This window comes from Lynx canadensis, chromosome E1 (genome assembly GCF_007474595.2).
Source record: "Lynx canadensis isolate LIC74 chromosome E1, mLynCan4.pri.v2, whole genome shotgun sequence".
NCBI classification, from domain to species: domain Eukaryota; kingdom Metazoa; phylum Chordata; class Mammalia; order Carnivora; family Felidae; genus Lynx; species Lynx canadensis.
In genome coordinates this window covers 58,193,059-58,211,260 of record NC_044316.2, presented here as the reverse complement: position 1 = coordinate 58,211,260, position 18,202 = coordinate 58,193,059, and the positions used below count along the sequence as shown (strand labels likewise).

At 51.8% G+C, this 18,202-nt stretch overlaps 1 protein-coding gene across 1 annotated transcript in view; it reads right to left on the bottom strand.

Annotated features, from left to right (window-relative positions):
• The window catches only part of CCDC40 (coiled-coil domain containing 40), a 42,892-nt gene extending 26,548 nt beyond the window's left edge, over positions 1-16,344 (bottom strand). Inside the window, 8 exon segments of the mRNA XM_030296691.1 lie at positions 4,879-4,906; positions 4,908-5,099; positions 5,184-5,267; positions 6,013-6,188; positions 7,473-7,617; positions 13,721-14,170; positions 14,600-14,684; positions 16,307-16,344. Coding sequence (XP_030152551.1) covers positions 4,879-4,906; positions 4,908-5,099; positions 5,184-5,267; positions 6,013-6,188; positions 7,473-7,617; positions 13,721-14,170; positions 14,600-14,684; positions 16,307-16,335 — 1,189 coding nt within the window. The 5' untranslated portion in view covers positions 16,336-16,344.
• Positions 16,345-18,202: the final 1,858 nt, after the last annotated feature.

Sequence of the window (18,202 nt, the reverse complement as noted above, 5' to 3'; positions counted from 1 at the left end):
GTCCGTGAGTTCGAGCCCCGCGTCAGGCTCTGGGCTGATGGCTTGGAGCCTGGAGCCTGTTTCCCATTCTGTGTCCCCCTCTCTCTCTGCCCCTCCCCCGTTCATGCTCTGTCTCTTTCTGTCTCAAAAAAAAAAAAATAAATAAACGTTGAAAAAAAAATTAAAAACGATCCCACGTATTCTCCTAATGCTTCTGTGATTTTCTTAAATATTTACTGCAGCTGACCTTGCTTTTTGTATAGGGTGAAATAGGCACCTAGGTATTTATTTTCAGAGGACCGAGTGATCAAAACATACGCTAGGGGCTTAAAAACGCAATCTGTGCATTTCTGTAATTTGCAGTAAATTAGCTAAATTCCCAGGCGCGTTTCCTGCCGTTCTGCTCCGCACCATCGATCTGTGTGCCCGTGTTTCCTTCTGCGCCATTCTGTGTTTATGGCTGTGGATTGACAGCGAGTGTCGATACCTGATGGGACAATTTTCCTTCATTATCTTTCCTTGTCAAAACGTTCTTGGGTATTCTTGCGCGTTTAGTCTCCCAAGTAAACTTTAAAATCAGTTCGTGGAGAATGGAGAGCTTTTTATGTCTTGATATGGAATAACCTCCAGCATACATTGATACGAGAAGAAAGCAAGAGACAGAGCAGTGGGTATAACGTGTGCATACTTTCTTAAAAAAATGTTATTTATTTTTGAGAGAGAGAGAGAGAGAGAGAAACAGAGATCATGACCTGAGCCGAAGTCAGACGCTCAACTGACTTGGGCCACCCAGGTGCCCCGCACATACTTACTAAAAAAAAAAAAAAAAAAAAATCCTTGTAACTCACTTTGCTTTTAAACCCCAAAACAGCCTTAGAAAAACACACAAGGACCACTGACGCCAGGTGCCCCCGTGGAGGGGGAGGGGGTCCGGGGGAGGGGGGAGGCTGCAGGACTTCGTGTCCCAGAGCCCTTGAATTTTGAGTTATTACTTCTTGAAAATAATCAAGGGTCACAGAAGTGACCCTTCTATATTGTGTGGCTTTCCTTCCAATGACACGGGAGAGCTTTGTTTATGGAAATCTGTTTTATGTCCTTCAGTGAAATTTTACTGGTTTTCTCTGGATAGGCTCACTCACTCCTTGTTAGATTTATTCTAAGTATTTTATGGTTGTTACAACCATTGTGGATAAGATTTAAAAAAAAAAATTAGTTGTTAATGGGATATTACAGGTATAGGAGAAAATGCTAGATCGGGCATTCAGCTAGTTTATGGATTTCTTACTGTTTCTATCACTGTGTGTATGTGTGTGTGTGTGTGTGTGTGTGTGTGTGTGTTTGTTTTAATCAACAATCCGGAATCTCCTGGGTAAACAATCATATGATTGGTAGAGAATGAGAATTTCCCATCCCAAATCCATATCTCATTTGTTTTGCCTGCTGGAGCCTCTGAGGCAAGGCCCACGGGGCGCTGGCGGCTTCCAGCTTCTTCCCGACGGGAGCTGTAACTTCCCTGGTGTTGCCACTCAGTGCGGTTTTCTTGTTCGCTGTTGAAAATAGGTACAAAGGACTTTCTTTCTACCCTAGTTTAGGATGGCCGATGGGTTTGAACAAGCGCCCCTTCTGTACCCACCCAGAAGATTTTTCTTTCCCCTCTCCTTTATCTCACTAGTATAATGCATTAGATTAGCAGATTTCTTCATTTCAGATGAAATGAATTCCTTCTGAGTTCCAGAAGGAAGCCCTTCCTGACTACGAGATATTTTTCTTTTAATTTGTGGCCGGATGCAATTTGCTACTATCGTACTTAGGTTTTCATACCTCGAAGGTGAGACTGCTTGGTCCTTTTCTGTGTTTGTGGCTATCACGTTTGCAGTGGGGGTTATTCTGAGCTTTGTAAAGCGAGCCTGGGAAGATTCCCAAATTTCCCACCCTCTGGAGGGCTGGACAACATGGGAGGGTGTCTGTTCCTTTCGGGTTAGTAGGACTTTTTCATAATGTCTTTGACGACAAACTGGTGCTTTTAGGGAAAATAGATGTTTGATAACGTTTTCAGTTTCTTCGATGATGAGCTCAGTACGGTGCGTGGGCTTCTTGAAATAAAAAACAATGATGCCTCTGAATTGTCCTCATTCTCAGTGTCGCTAATTGTGTCGCGCCCTTTCTGTTTGTTGAGCACGTCAGAAGTTTATTCAATCGGTTGGTCATTTCAAAAACTAAGTATTTTGGGGGCACCTGGGTGGCTCAGTCGGTTGAGCATCTGACTTCAGCTCAGGTCATGATCTCGCAGTTTGTGAGTTCGAGCCCCGCGTCGGGCTCTGTGCTGGCGGCTTGGAGCCTGGAGCCCGCTTCCGATTCTGTGTCTCCCTCTCTCTGCTCTTCCCCTGCTCGTGCTCTGTCTCTCTCTGTCTCTCAAAAATGAATAAATGTTAAAAAAAAAAAAACCAACTAAGTATTTTTATCTATCAGACCAGCTCATTTTTTTTAAACCAGTTCTGCCATTTTATTTTGTTAACTTCCCCTTCCTACCTCTTTTGGTTAATTTGCCCTTTTTAAGCCTTTGGAAGTAGAATGTTTTAATTTCGGTGTTGTTAACGAAAAGCTAAATGAAACGATGCAAGGTCACGGGTTTTATCCAAGGGCTTCCCCCTACAGCCACAAGTGTGATTCGTGGCTTCTTTCCCATCCGTGCCCCAAGTAGTCTGTGGTCTCTTGACGTGAGAGTGTGGACAGGACTCTTCTGGTCCCCTTCCCTTCTGAGCATTGCTACCTTGTCGTTTACATTTGACATCTGTGATTCTCAGCCCTGACTGCACATCAGAATCACCTGGAAGCCTTTAAAAAAAAGACAAAAAAAAAAAAAAAAAGACAAGAAACAAAAGGTCCTGGCCCTTCGTGGAACTAACTACTTCGTGGGAGCTGTGGGCTGGGCTGGGTCCCGGTGGCTCTGAGTCCCCTGGGCTCCTGCAAGGGGCAGAGGGTCCTCCCCGCCTGCCGGAGCCTACTTTTGTCCTGCCCGTAAGCCGATAGCATTTTTTCCTTTGCCTTTGGAATTGAAAAATGTCACCAGCTGTGTCCAGGCACGTTTATTTTTTCTTCCAGCTGTCCGGCCCTCTGTGAGTCTTCATATTTGAAGACACAGCTTTCCGGAACTCACACAGATATTCTCCCCTGACGTTGTCGGTTAATGCCCCTGTTCTCCTGGAATTTCTGTCTGATGGACGTTGACCGTCCCAGATCTAACAGCTGTGGCTTTTATTTCCTTCTCAAAACGTCCATCACTTTGCTTGGGGTTTTTGCTCTGAATTCGGGGAAGAATTCCTCAAAGTGGCCTCTTAGTTTACAAGTTCAGTTTTGAGCAGTATTGACTTGTCTGTTTAGAGACTTTTATTTTGTTTTGGGTTTGGGTGATGGTTGTATTTTTTATTTCCAAGTAGCCTTTTCCCTCATCCTTTTTGCTCGTTTTACTGATGTGACGACCTCGAAGATCTCGGGCAGAGTACCCACTGGAACATGCTCAGTCCTCTTCCGTTTTTGTTGTCGACCCTGTGCCTGGGACGGGTCTGCCCCATCGGCAGGACCGGGACCACCGCCCGAATCCCCTCGTGTTCCGGAAGGAGAAACCGTAACGTTTCTGGAATCCCTACCTGGACAGCTTCCCTTCCTGTGTCCGGTGACCTCCAGGAAGGACACGAAGTGCAAGAGATTACTGTATCTCTCCGGAAGCCTGTCGACACCCTGAGCCTCCCCTGAGGGGTCCTGGCGTGGAGGGGGTGGGGGGCCCTACATTCTACCCCACCTGGAGGGTGCGACTGTTTATTGTTACAGCATGAATTTCGCCTTCTTCTCTTTTCGGTATTTTCTGTTAATTTGGTGGTGATCGGGGAGGGTGCTTGATAAATGAGCATTTACCCCGACTCTGTCAATCCAGAAACTTCTGCGTTTCTCAGGGTCTAAAACATTCCCCGTTGCAATGATCATAGTTGATGAAGAAACTTGGAAACATGAAAAAGCCCCAGGCCGAACTAGTCACAGCAGAGCAAGCGAGCCAGCGGCCGTTCAGGGAGGCCGACGACCAGGCTCTGAGCAGGCTGGGGGCGGGGTGGGGGCTGTTTTACTAGGAAAAGCCCTGTTGCCTCATCGGGTCCAAAGCCTCCCTGGGTTCTGCCCTGTGCCCTGGGCCGTGGGCCCCGCCTCGTTCAAGCCCCCGGGCTCCGGACCGGGCCTCGCCCATTCCTTCCCGCTTCTTCAAAGCCTGCCAAGCCCCGACGACCCACGTGCCTCTTCAGCTCTGACCCTGTCCCCTTTCGCTGTTTGCTGCTTCACCTCATGAGGGGCCTTTGAAGACGCACATGACTTCCCTCCCTAAAAAGCCTGGGAAGCCCCCTAGGATCTGACCACATCTTGCCTTTTCTCCCTGCGATCCCAGGGAGCCTTTGGGGGATGAGATGGTGTGTGGCACCTCCCCATGGGGACGTGACAGCACGTGGCGACGCCCCACTGGGTCATGACGGCACTCGGGGACACCCTCGGGGTCGCGCAGGCGCACAGAGATGTGACAGCACGCGGGGACGCCCCACTGGGTCATGACGGCCCTGGGGGACACCCTCGGGGTCGCGCAGGCGCACGGGGACGTGACAGCACGCGGGGACGCCCCACTGGGTCATGACGACCCTGGGGGACACCCTCGGGGTCGCGCAGGCGCACGGGGACGTGACGGCACGCGGGGACGCCCCACTGGGTCATGACGGCCCTGGGGACACCCTCGGGGTCGCGCAGGCGCACGGGGACGTGACAGCACACGTGGACACCCTCGGGGTCATGACGGCACTGGGGGACACCCTCGGGGTCGCGCAGGCGCACGGGGACGTGACAGCACGCGGGGACGCCCCGCCTTACGCTTCTTGCGCTCGCCGTTGGCGTTCTGGGCAGGTCTGGGCGTAGAGCTGGCGCGCGGCCCGCAGCTCCTCCTCCTTCTGTCGCCTGGCGCAGGCGGCCATCGAGTGCCGGTCGTGGCTCTTCTCCAGCTGCATCTGCAGGCGGGCCAGGTGCTGCTGGACCCCGTACAGATGCACCCCCAGCTCCTGCCGCTGGACCCGGCTTTGCTTGGTGGCCGCGCCCTGCCGCAGAGAGAGGGGCTGCGTCAACGGACGGAGGCGCACAGGCGGGCGGGGTGGGGGGGGGGGGGCTGGACAGATACGCACCAGCTCTTGAAGTTCCAGGTTCAGCTTCTGTATCTGTCGGCTGAGATAGTTCTTCAGGGCAGCCTGGAACCTTACCATCAGGGGCTAAAACGACAGAGAAGCCGGCCGGGGTCACTCTCCTGGCCTATACAGGGCACAGCCGAGGTCGCCAGAGGTCTCCCTGGGGGCACAGAAAGGACTCCCACGCCGGGTGCTCCCCGCTTCTTCTCGGAGACCTACTCCGCCAGCCACAGATTAAAGGCACTCATGGCCCTGTCCCAGGCACTGAAGGCTTGAGCGCATTATCTTGGGGGAATGCCTGGGTGAGCTGGGGTGGTGGTCCTGGAACCCCCCCTCCCCCACTTCCCTGGAGATGAGACGGGTGATGGACCTGGGTCGCCAGCGCTCCTCTCCGGGGTGGGGGGTGGGCACCGCGACTGTCCAAATGGGCTTGGCCGGTCAAGATCTGCCTTCCCCGCTCACCAGAGGGGGCGGCCAGGGAGCTCATAACCTGGTAGGTTCGCTCCAAGCGCTGGTTCTGAGTGGGGGTGACCGTGCCCCCACCCGACGTCCAGCACTATCTGGAGACATTTCTGGCTGTCACGGCTAAGCAGCAGGGGCGCTATGTCCGACAGTGCCCCCCCCCCCCGCCCCAGAGAGTGACCCGGTCCCAGTGTCAGCCGTGCCAAGGTTGAGACTTGGCAAAACAGGAGAAGACGCCTCACAGAGCAGCGGCCCAAACCGTGCAGACAAACTGCCAAGAGGGTGAGGGGCGCGCGGGGCTGGGGTGGGGCGTGGGGAGCTCTCCGTGTGTGCAGGGCGCCAGCAAGGCCTGGGAGCATGTCCTTACGTGGTCTGGGTCCAGAACCACCAGAGGGGTTCTGTCTTCCTCCGCCTCGTCGCTGCCCTCGGACTCTGTTCCGTCTACAGTCTCCTCCTTGGGAGGGCTTAGCTGCTGGATCTGGTCCAGGAAGGCGGGCACGGCCTCTCCCTCGGGCTCGGCATCAGGCTCCTCAGGGGGGACACCTGGGGGGACAGCAAGCCCTGTTGAGGGGCTAGTACGGTGCTTAACGAGGCCACTTGCAGACGCCATCAGGCGAGGCTGATGTCCAACCGCGTGCAACACGGTGGAAAAGAGAGACAAACATCCAGGGGGTTGGGGCTCAGAAGCGCTGCTTACAGGGTCTTCTGTTCGTGAATCTTCTATGTGTCGATTTACATGGTCCATAAAAAGGATCGCACTTTATTTTTTATTTTTGAGAGCGCACGCATGAAAGGATCACATTTTAAAGGTAATGTAGGGGCGCCTGGGTGGCTCAGCCCGTTAAGCATCTGACTCTTGATTTCGGCTCAGGTCATGATCTCACGATCTGTGAGCTCGAGCCCCGCGTTGGGCTCTGTGCTGACAACACAGAGCCTGCTTGGGATTCTGTCTCCCTCTCTGTCTGCCCCTGCCCTGCTTGCTCTCGATCTCTCACTCAAAAAAATTGTAAAGAAGGTAAAAATTTTAAAAAGGTAATGTATATTACCTTTAATATATTCCAAGAAGGAAAGATGTTTTGTAGATACTTTTCTAGACACAGATAGGGAATATTGGGTGACAGTTGGCTCCTTACTGAGGGACTACGTTGTTTTGTTTTGTTTTTGATGGGAAACGGCTGAAAAGATTGACAAGAAATGAAATATCTGTGAGGCTCCACTTCCGGCTTCCCTATCCACCTGAGCTAGAGAGATCCTGTTCTGTTTTTAACTCGTTCAGATGTGAGCTATCTTTGGGTCACTTGCGGGGTGATGCAGGGCTTTGTTAGCTGGACCGTCCACGCACATGTACCGTAAGGAATAAGAAATACCCCGATTTGCTTTTCCCACGTCCACCACACTGGGATAGGGGACAGGGCGTGCCGAGCAAGCCTCTGAAACTCAGAAAACACGTACACTGGAGGATTTTGTGGCCGAGCCCTCTGTGAGACCAGGAGGCAGCAGGAAGTGGCAGTCAGGGGCTGTGGTTTGGGACGTCATCGGCTCTCAGTCACGGTCTGCTTCTGCCACTTACTCGGATAGGCCACTAAATGACTCTTAGGATCTTTGTAAAATGGGAGACTGGTCCCTACGTCATCAGGTTACTGTAAGGATTAAACGTGATGCGACAGAGTGAATAATACCTATTAGTAACATTTTTGTCTTTAGGCTCATAGCTGAACAAGACATGAGGTAACAGGTGGTGAATGAGTGGCACTGCTCACACCGAAGGGGAAGTGAAGGGGCTTATCCCGTGGACAGGATGGGACGGCCCGGCGGGTGCCGTGGTACCTGGCTCCTGCGTGAAGGGTTCTTTCGTGCTCAAGAGCAGCTCGTCAAAGTCCAAGGACGTGATGCTACTTCCCTGGCTCAGTCGGAGATGGTGTCGTGTCCCCAGAGGGAAGACTTTTTGCTGGAGCTCTTCGTGCGAGGATTTCTAGAGCAAGAACAACCAAACCCAAATCAACGAGGGCTTCATCAGGACTGAAGTTACTTGATTTTGACCTATTCCAGTGTTCAAAGTTCAACGTAATTGCTAAAACAAAAGAAAACCATTTGGATGTAAAGGTTATTTGGCTTTTGCAAAATGGAAAACATCTACGCCCCTGACCCCAGGAAGTCAGGAATGGTCTCTGCCGGTCTAGAACTGTAGCAAAGTGTACATGCTGAGGTATGGACGTGTGTCACATGTGGGGTTCTTTGCTTCCAGATGCTGATCTCCCCGAGGATGGTAAGCAACATTTCTGAGCCTCCTCTGTACAAAAGGCTGCTGGAAAGCCTCAGCCCCAGGCAAGAGGGTTGCTTCTACTTTTTTCCAAACCATTCCACTTTAGGGACATCCTGATAAGAAAAAGTCTCCTATCAAACTCAACACCCAAAAAACAAAGAATCCAGTGAAGAAATGGGCAAAAGACATGAACAGACACTTCTCCAAAGAAGACATCCAGATGGCCAACCGACACATGAAAAAATGCTCCACATCACTCATCATCAGGGAAATACAAATCAAAACCACAATGAGATACCACCTCACACCTGTCAGAATGGCTAACCTTAACAACTCCGGCAACAACAGATGTTGGCGAGGATGCGGAGAGAGAGGATCTCTTTCGCACTGCTGGTGGGAATGCAAACTGGTGCAGCCAGTCTGGGAAACAGTAGGGAGGTTCCTCAAAAAACTAAAAATAGAACTACCCTACGACCCAGCAATTGCACTACTAGGCATTTATCCACGGGATACAGGCGTGCTGTTTCGAAGGGGCACATGCACCCTAATGTTTATAGCAGCACTATCGACAATAGCCAAAGTATGGAAAGAGCCCAAATGTCCGTCGATGGATGAATGGATAAAGAAGACGTGGTATATATACAGTGGAATATTACTCGGCAATCAAAAAGAATGAAATCTGGCCATTTGCAACTACGTGGATGGAACTAGAGGGTATTATACTAAGCGAAATTAGTCAGAGAAAGACAAATATCATATGACTTCACTCATATGCGGACTTTAAGATACAAAACAGATGAACATAAGGGAAGGGAAGCAAAAATAATATAAAAACAGGGAGGGGGACAAAACAGAAGAGACTCTTAAATATGGAGAACAAACTGAGGGTTACTGGAGGGGTGGTGGGAGGGGGGAGGGGCTAAATGGGGGAGGGGCACTAAGGAATCTACTCCTGAAACCATGGTTGCCCTACCTGCTAACTAACTTGGATGTAAATTAAAAAATAAATTAATTTTTAAAAAAAGAAAAGAAAACATCTTCTCTCGATAAAAATGCCTGCCTCCGTTTTAGCTTTAAAAGATACTCTTGCAATAATATTACTGTTGATGATAATTATTGCTCCTGCTGAACTGGTGGGTATTGGTAACAACAATGACCCCGCACAACACCCCGTGAGGAGGTGATAGGAGTCACTTCTGTTATCTGGCGGCGGGAGGGGGGGCGGGGGGGTGGGGAGGAAGCAGCCTCACAGCAGCTAAAGACCTTGCCTCAAGTTCCCACAGTCGGCCAAGGGCAGGTGCAGACTTGGGACGCCTCAACCCTCAGCTCGTGCTCTTTCTAATACTTCCTCAGATGATGCCGATTCTAGAAACCACCCCCGAGGCGTCCAGAACCGTAATGACAGTAATGGGGGCCCAGAGTCAAAAGCCCACCTCTGCGGTGTCCAGAAAAGGCTTCTCCCCTGAGAATTCAACGAGGCATCCAGAGGCCGATGCACGTGGCAGCTCCCTCCCCGCAATTCCTCTTCTTTCTAAAGACTGAGCACCAGCTGGGAGGAAGGAAAATCGGGCTCCCTCTCAGGTTTGTCTCTGCCCTTCTGGCCGATCACATTTGGAAACTGTTTCCCTGTGCATTTTCTAGAAACTAGACCCACGGACGCACACTGAGTTTACAGCTCACATCACCAAGTGGCCCACACTTCCCATCTTCTGGACATCTTACGAGGTGGAGACACTTGCTCTTCTGAGTTTAATTAGTGGGCATCAAACCATGTATTCTCCAAAGCTATAACTCTCTAGGGTTCATCAGGTGGGGCGCAGGATCTTTGCTTTGTGGTTCAGACGGTGGCTTTGGATCGAGAGCAAACCATCACAGCTGTGCGACTCTGGGCAGGGAAGTCTGTCCGCCCGTTCCCTCATCTGTACAGTAATCATAGTTCCTGCCCCACAGGGTTGTTGTCAGATTCACTGAGACAGCAACGTCAAGGGTGTAGGCGCGTCCAGCCCAGAGTCGAAGATAGAGGAATGTAACCCTGCTCCTTGCTTTCCTTCCAGAACAACTCAAACCTGAAGCCAGCAGGTGGGGCTGGCCTAAAGTGGGGTGAGGAGGGCTGGTTCCAGAGACCGTCCCTGTGGGGGGTCATCACCGCACAGGTGACAGGCCTGGGCCTGGAGACAGGAGTCCCCACAGACGATGGCCTGGCACAGAGTCAGAGCCCAAACATCCTGGGGCCTGCCTGGGTGGGGTTGGCCCCACAGTGACGAGGGTGACTGGGGCATCCCAGTGTGGGGTGTCGCAGTTCAGGTGGGGTGAGAAGGGTCCACTGGAGGGTGGAGAAATGCAGTAAGGGTTACACCTGGGGGGCTGATCAAATTAATAACTACATCAAGGAGAATGGAGGCTCGGCTTCCCATTGTTGGAAAAAGGACATGGGAATATGGAAAGGGAGGACATCAAGAGGAACCCACTCGGGGGTGAGTGGTGTTAGAGAAAGGTTGGTGTGAGGTTGGGGTGTGTGTGTGTGTGTGTGTGTGTGTGTGTGGTGTGTGCATGTGTGGTGTGTATGATACTGAGAGGTCCTGGGGACAGTGACATCCCAGTCAATGAGATTACCTGGCACCTGAATCTTGACTTCTAAATTCTGTTTTCCATGAAAAGAAACCAGGCTCCTGGAGAAATGTCTGATTCTAGGGCCAGGCAGTTCTGTGCCAGAGAATGAGAAAGTTCTCCAAGGATGACGGCAGTTAAAAAAAAGCATGATGTGGGTACGTCAGAAGGACACAAAGACCAACTTAAATGGGCTCTCATAGGCCAAATTGGGGACAATTTCTATTCAGTGTTGTACTGGAAGTTCTGGCCAGTGTAAGAAGGCAAGAAAAAGAAATGAAGGGCATCTAGATTTGAAAGGAAGAAATTAAACTGCTTTTATTCACAAACAACATGATCATCCTTATGAAGCATTGTATGGATTCTACAAAAACAAAAAAGCTACTAGAACTAACAAGGGTGTTGGGGGCGCCTGGGTGGCTCAGTCGGTTAAGTGACAAACTCTCACTTTTGGCTCAGGTCATGATCTCACGGTTTGTCGGTCGGAGCCCCGCATCGGTCTGTCTCTGTGCTGGCAGAGCAGAGCCTGCTTGGGATTCTCTCTCTCCCCCTCTCTCTCTGCCCCTCACTAGCAGGGTGTTTAGCAATGTTGCTGGATATAAGATCAATATACAAAAATCAGTTGTGTTTCTATATACAATATAGCAACAAACATTGGAAGACATTAAAATACCATCAAAAAATCCAAAATAGTGAGGGATAAATCTGATAAAAGATGGACCTGTACACACTGCTGAGAGAAATATGAACTCCTAGAAATATGGTGGTAATGTGATTTTTTTTCTTCATTTGAAATACTCACTTTCCTATCTTAAACAAAAAGAGCGCCTTCCCACACAATTTTTCTTTTCTTTTCTTTTCTTTTTATTTAATTAATTTATTTTGAGAGACGGAGAGAGTGAGCAGGGGAGGGACAGAGAGAGAGGGAGAGAGAGAACCCCAAGCAGGCTCCACACTGTCAGTTTGAAGCCCAACGTGGGGCTTGAACTCACTAGCCGTGAGATCATGACCCGAGCCGAAACTAAGAGTTGGACACTTAACCAACTGAGCCACCCAGGCGCCCCCACACCCAATTTTTCTTACATGCAAAGGGGTAAACGGTAACTTCGCAGTGGAGAAGAATGGCACTTTTTCATCAGGGGATCCACACCAACATCATTGGTAATGGGACAAACTATGACTGTGTGCCACCTGTTAGGACACAAGGAGGACACAGAATCCATCTGTGAACCCTTTCCATTGGATCACAACCCAGATTGCATCAAGAGGAAAACCAGGAATGTCCAAACTGAGGGACATTTTAAAAGTGGCTGGCTGGTGATCTTTAAAAGTGTCAAGGCCATTAAAGTCAAGGAAAGATTAAGTCCTGACAGAAGGGACAGCTAAAAGCCACATGTGATTTGAAACGCACTTCTGTTATAAAAGACATCATTTGGACACTTGGTGAATGAGGCCTGAGGATTATCTGGTAATGTGATGAAATTTCCTGATTTTGATAGTTATATTTTGGTTGTTCGTGGGAGGCACGCACAGAAGCACTTGGAGGCAATGGGGCATCAGATCGTCAACTTACTCTCCGAGGTTAAAAAAATAAAAAGTTCTTCTAATAATACTTCAATTTTCCTTTTTTCTGTCTTTCTTTTGTTTTTTAAGCAGCTCAACGCCTAGTGTGGAGCCCGACATGGGGCTTGAACTCCTGACTCTGAGGTCAAGACTTGAGCTGAGATCAAGAGTCGGACGCCTAACTGACTGAGCCACCCAGATGCCCTCATGATTCAATTTTTCTATAATCCCATGCTTGTTCAAAAATTTGAAAAAGAGGGGCGCCTGAGTGGTTCAGTCGGTTAAGGGGCCGACTTCGGCTCAGGTCATGATCTCACGGTTCGTGGGTTCGAGCCCTGCGTCAGGCCCTGTGCTGACAGCTCAGAGCCTGGAGCCTGCTTCAGATTCGGTCTCTCCCTCTTCCACTGCCCTTCCCTCCTTGTGCTCTCTCTCTCCCTCTCTTTCTCTCTCTCTCAAAGATAATCATTAACAAATCAGGAGACTATAGATGCTGGAGAGGATGTGGAGAAACGGGAACCCTCTTGCACTGTTGGTGGGAATGCAGACTGGTGCAGCCACTTTGGGAAACAGTGTGGAGGTTCCTCAAAAAATTAAAAATAGATCTACCCTATGACCCGCCAATAGCACTGCTAGGAATTTACCCAAGGGATACAGGAGTGCTGGTGCATAGGGGCACTTGTACCCCAATGTTTATAGCAGAACTTTCAACAATAGCCAAAGTATGGAAAGAGCCTAAATGTCCATCAACTGATGAACGGATAAAGAAATTGTGGTTTATATACACAATGGAATACTACGTGGCAATGAGAAAGAATGAAATATGGCCTTTTGTTGCAACGTGGATAGAACTGGAAAGTGTTATGCTAAGTGAAATAAGCCATACAGAGAAAGACAGATACCATATGTTTCCACTCTTACGTGGATCCTGAGAAACTTAACAGAAGACCATGGGGGAGGGGAAGGAAAAAAAAAGTTGGAGAGGGAGGGAGCCAAACCATAAGAGACTCTTAAACACTGAGAACAAACTGAGGGTTGATGGGAGGTAGGAGGGAGGGGAAAGTGGACGATGGGCATTGAGGAGGGCACCTGTTGGGATGAGCACTGGGTGTTGTATGGAAACCAATTTGACAATAAATTTCATATTAAAAAAATAAAAAGAAATAGAAGAAAAGAAAATTAAAAGACAGTAACTATTGTCATTATAATCATTATGATCTAGAATTGCCCTGTCCAATATGGCAGCCACTAGCAACAGGTGGTTATATCAATTTAATTAGAATCCTAATTAAAAACTCAGTCCCTCCATCTCTGAAGCCACATGTGACTGATGGCAACCATGTTGGACAGCACAGATAAGGAGCATTTCTATCATCATGAAAAGTTTCACTGGACAGTGCCGTTCTGGAGACCAGAATCCTGGATGCCCTTACGTGAAATGTTCCCAACCTAGGGTTGGCGAACACCAAAGAAAGGTCCAGAAACTCTTGGCATTCAACAGCGGGTCCTAAGACCTCAGTTTGCTAAGAAATTTCTAACAGGAATTGCGATGTGTTTTTATAACGTGCCCCGAGTTCTTCACCCGGGGTGACAGACCACAGAGGCAATAAAACACTTTCATAAAACAGACCTCAGGGCCACTCACCGACGTGCTAGTCTGGGGTCTGGAAGCATCCCGGCCTATTTGCTCGGATAAGCCCAAGCCTTGCAGGGATGGCTGTGCGGAGATGTCCCTTGGTTCTCCGGATTCTGACAGACCGGGGGCTCCTCTGTCTTCAGGAACAGCTTCCCCGCCCACATGTTCGTACAGGTATGTGGGGCCCGCTTCCTCTCTGGGCATCTCCGCAGGACTTTTGTATAAAGAAGCCAGATCCATAGAACTGACTTTCCCTTCGGGTGATGTGCCTTCCATATCGGATTCGAACTCTCCTTCAGATTCAAATTCCTCTTCTGTCTCCACTTCTTCAACACTTTCGACTTCTCCCCTCAATCTTGGTTCTCCTTCAGTTGTGACTTTCTCATCGTCTTCAGAAAGCTTTGCGGCATCGACAGCCTCGTCATCGTTCTGGTCACTGCTCCTCTCTGTTGGTGGGATCTATAGATGCGTGGCAGGGGGAAAAAATCAGGAAACACAGTATAAGGCACCCTGTGAAGTTTTACTCTTCATTGTGTAATGATGCGGACGGGAAAATCGCATCTGTACACGTCTGAGTGTCACTGAGAGAATACACTCCATGCTTTATCTGTTCCCTCCAGTGTTTGTGATTTTTGTGTCCTTTGCTATAGAAACCGAATTCCGAAAACCTCAGGGTGATCTGAGTAGGAGACGGGGGTGGGGGGCATCCTGACTAGCCACCAACACTCAAGAATGGGAAGGAAGGAAAACGAGTTTCTCTGCGATGGGATTGAGTCTGTTCTAGTGCAAGGTACAAGATCACTGTACGGTCTTCTTGAACAGCTCTTAACTCTTTAATTCCGTGACTACAAGCCCAACACACACAGCCCACCCCACAGGGAACCTTACCCTGTCGCCTTCAACACTCTGGTCCCCGCCTTCATTATTCTGGTCCTTCTCTCCTTCAGCAGTTGATTCACCTTCTGGCTCAGACCTGGGTGCAGATATACAGTCTAAGTTTCCAATAACAGCGTTCTTTTTCTTAGCATTTATGACCTCCCAGTGTCTGTATATATTCTTATTTACTTGTTCATTATCTGCCTTCCCTCTAGGCTGTTGGCCATGACTTTGTTATGTTTGTCACCAACCCCAGCACTAGATCATACCTGTTACATGGAGGGAGGGAGTGCCACAAAAGAGTCGCTGTACGAATGAATGAAAAATAATTACAGAAACATCAAAGGAACAGCGTAAGTAGATTACAACAGAAAAGTCACCTTTTTTTCTGTAAAAAAAAAAGTCACCCTGAAAAGTCACACATATATATATGTGTGTGTGTGTGTGTGTGTGTGTGTGTGTCTGGGACAAAACTGGGGAAAAGAAATACAAAATAAAAGAATGTTGCACAGAAGGGACAAATTCAGAGACCCTTGGTTAGTTTCTCCATGATTTCCATAGTACAAGAATGTCATGACTTACATTCTTTTTTTTTTTTTAATATTTATTTGGGGGGAGAGCACAAAGGGAGAGGGGCAGAGAGAGGGGGACAGAGGATTTGAACTTCAGCAGGCTCTGCACCGACAGCAGTGAGCCTGATGTGGGGCTGGAACCCACGAAACCACGGGATCCGAGCTGAAGTCAGATGCTCAACTCACGGAGCCACCCAGGTGCCCTATCATTTACATTCTTAAAATTATGTCTTCTAATGAAAAATACAAGCTTATTTTTTAAAAAAAGTCAGACTAACCCAGAAGTGTGTGACACAGTGAAAATCCTCTGTGACTCTCCCTCCCCTTCTCAAGAGAACCACTAGTAATAGAAGAGATTTAAGGGTATATTCTTTCAAATACTTTTCTATGCATTTAATCGCGCGTGCGTGCGCGCGCACACACACACACACACACACACACACACACACTTAGAGCTCACACTCTACATACTGTTTGCCATTTAGTCTTTTCATTTTCTGTAACTTGGAATTCTTTCCATATCAGTACATATAGATCGACTTTTTTTTTAATGAAACACTACAGAAGCATCAAAAGTAAAAGGTCAAATTCTTTAAAATAGTTTCTGTCCTTTTAAATAAAGCTCGAGAGCACAGAGGCTGGTGGCAGGTTCTTTATGTGGCTACTGTCTACCTGTGTGCGGAGGACGGTCACCCAGGGGCTTCCAGGCCACAGGGACCCTGACCCTTCCCCTCCCGCACCCCCTCCCCCCGCCCCCCCCACCCCCGGCCTGGCGAGGGGGAGGGGTTCGCCCTTCCAGGACGGAGGGGCGGAGCGGCCCAGGCCCACAGAGACCCCCACTCCCAGGCCTCTCAGCAGGCACAGCCAAGCATAGTGTTGCCATGGTTACTGCGGGGCTAGCAAGTACTGGGGTTCAGGGAGCTGAGCGGCCGGAGCGAGGGGGACGCTGACAAAGGGACTGGAGACGGGAAGGGGCGAGGAGGCTTGGGGGTGGCGGGGTTGGGGGGAGGCGGGAAACCCCAACGGAGCGGAGATGGGAGGGGCGCAGGTGCGGGGAAGGGGGCGTGAGGGGAAGGGACGCCCCGGAGGCTACGCCAAGGGGGAGGCGTGGGGGCGCTGCGAGACCCGCGACCCTCGCCCCGCTTACCCGCCGGCCGGGCCACCCGGCTCCGCCATCTCCCGTTGCTAGGCGACGCCGTCAACATCCGGCGGGCGGGGACCACGCGCGGGGCTGGCGCTGGCTGCGCGGCGGCGCGGCCTTTGTGCCACCGAAGCGCGCTAGAGGCGCACAGCACCGAAATACGTGCACACACACACTCACGCACACATGGTTTGTCCGTCTCTGAGTCCGAGCTCTGTCCCGTCCGGCTCGGGTTCTGTAAAGCGACCGCCGTGTCTACGAGCGTCCAGCCAGGCAACTCCGCTGCCCCGGGCACCGGCGACCGCCAAGCGCCCCGAAAGTGGCAGGCGGAGGTGGGGGCTCGAGGGGCTCAGGAGCAGGCTTCTCCGTGGGGGGGGGGGCGGGAACCCCAGCCTAGTGTCCACCCATCCATCCCCATAACTGGGGGGGGGGGGTCGGCGTCCCCTCCGCGGAGGTGCCGCGAAGACTCCTCGGCGGGGGACGGAGGCTCGGTGGCACTTTGGTGGGTGATGATCCCTTCCTACCCCAAAATAGGAAAACTGTAAACGGAGAGGGCGAGCGCGCACGTGGAGCGTCCCAGGGGTCCTGCCTTCACTCCGCGTGGGGGACTCGGAGCTGCTGTCGGGGGCAGAGTCCCCGGGACCGGAATTGGGGAGGCCTGGCGCAGGGGACTTGAGTCTCGAGGGCGAAAGGCGACGGGGGAAGGGCCGGGTCGGACCAAGGGGTTGCGGGGTGGGGGGTGGGGGATCGGCCGGGAGCCGGGTTGGGCCCGGGGCTGGGCTGGGATCCCGGTTGGGCCGGGGTCGGGGTGGGGGAGCGGGCAGGTGGGGTCCGGGTTGGGGTCTGAGTCGGGCCGGGTTGGGCCGGGCTTGGGTCCAGGTTCGGTTTGAGGTCCCTTCTGGATCCGGGGCCGGGTTAGGCCCGAGGCCGGGTTGGGGTCCGTGTTGGGGTCTCGGTTGGGCCGGGGACCGGGTTAGGGGCCGGGGCGGGCGGGATTGGGCCGGGGGCGGGCCGGGGGCCGGGCCTCGCCGCGCGTCCCCGCCCCGCCGCGCCTCACTGGCGGCGGCGGCGGCGGCGGCGGGCAGCGGCGGCGGCGGCTCCGGGAGCCGGTGCGACTCCGGCCCGCGTTGCGGGACCCGGGTGGGTATCGGGCCCGGGCGGGGGCCGCGGGGGCGGGGCGCAAGGGGCCCGCGGGGGACCGGGCGGCGCCCCCTTGGCGGGGACGGGGTGGGAGCGCGCGCGGGGCGCTGGGCCTGCAGCGGCGGGGCCCGGGAGGGGCCGGGGTCCGGCCGCAGCCCCAAGAGGAGCGGGGCCCGGGCAGAAGCGGGGCGGCGTGGAGGCACCCCGGGACCACGCGGGGGCCCCTTGGGGACCCCCTCCGCGGCGGGCGCCGGCGCCCGGGGCTGGGAGTGGACCTAATTCGGGGAGACTCCGTCCCCGCCTGTCTGGAGCCGGCGGACCGGGGAACTTGCGGTCTTTGTCTGGCTGGATCGTCGGAGCACGCGAACGAGAACTTGTAGGGGGCCGCCGTTTGCACACACAGCCCCCCGAAGTGTGCTTTCCAGCCCAACAGCGCGCGCGCTCTCAGCATTGCTGGGCCTTAGGGTCGGGTGGTCTGGCTGTGAGCACCGCATGTCAGGAAACTCACTTCCTTTAGGCCTGGGCGCTTTCCCCCTCGTTCTTTACTTAAAAAAGAGAAAGAAAAAAAAAAATAGGCAATTTAGGGTTGCTAAATATACCCTAAGGAGCCAGAAGCTAGTGAATCTTGAAATTCCGTTGTTCCCACACTCGGAATTTGGTGTTACACGTTGGCCACAGTCTAGTTCAGGTTCTATTCGGAGATAGAAAAGACATAATATGTTCTCTTTCCCCACCGTGAAGTTTGCTCTGCTGCCGCCCCAA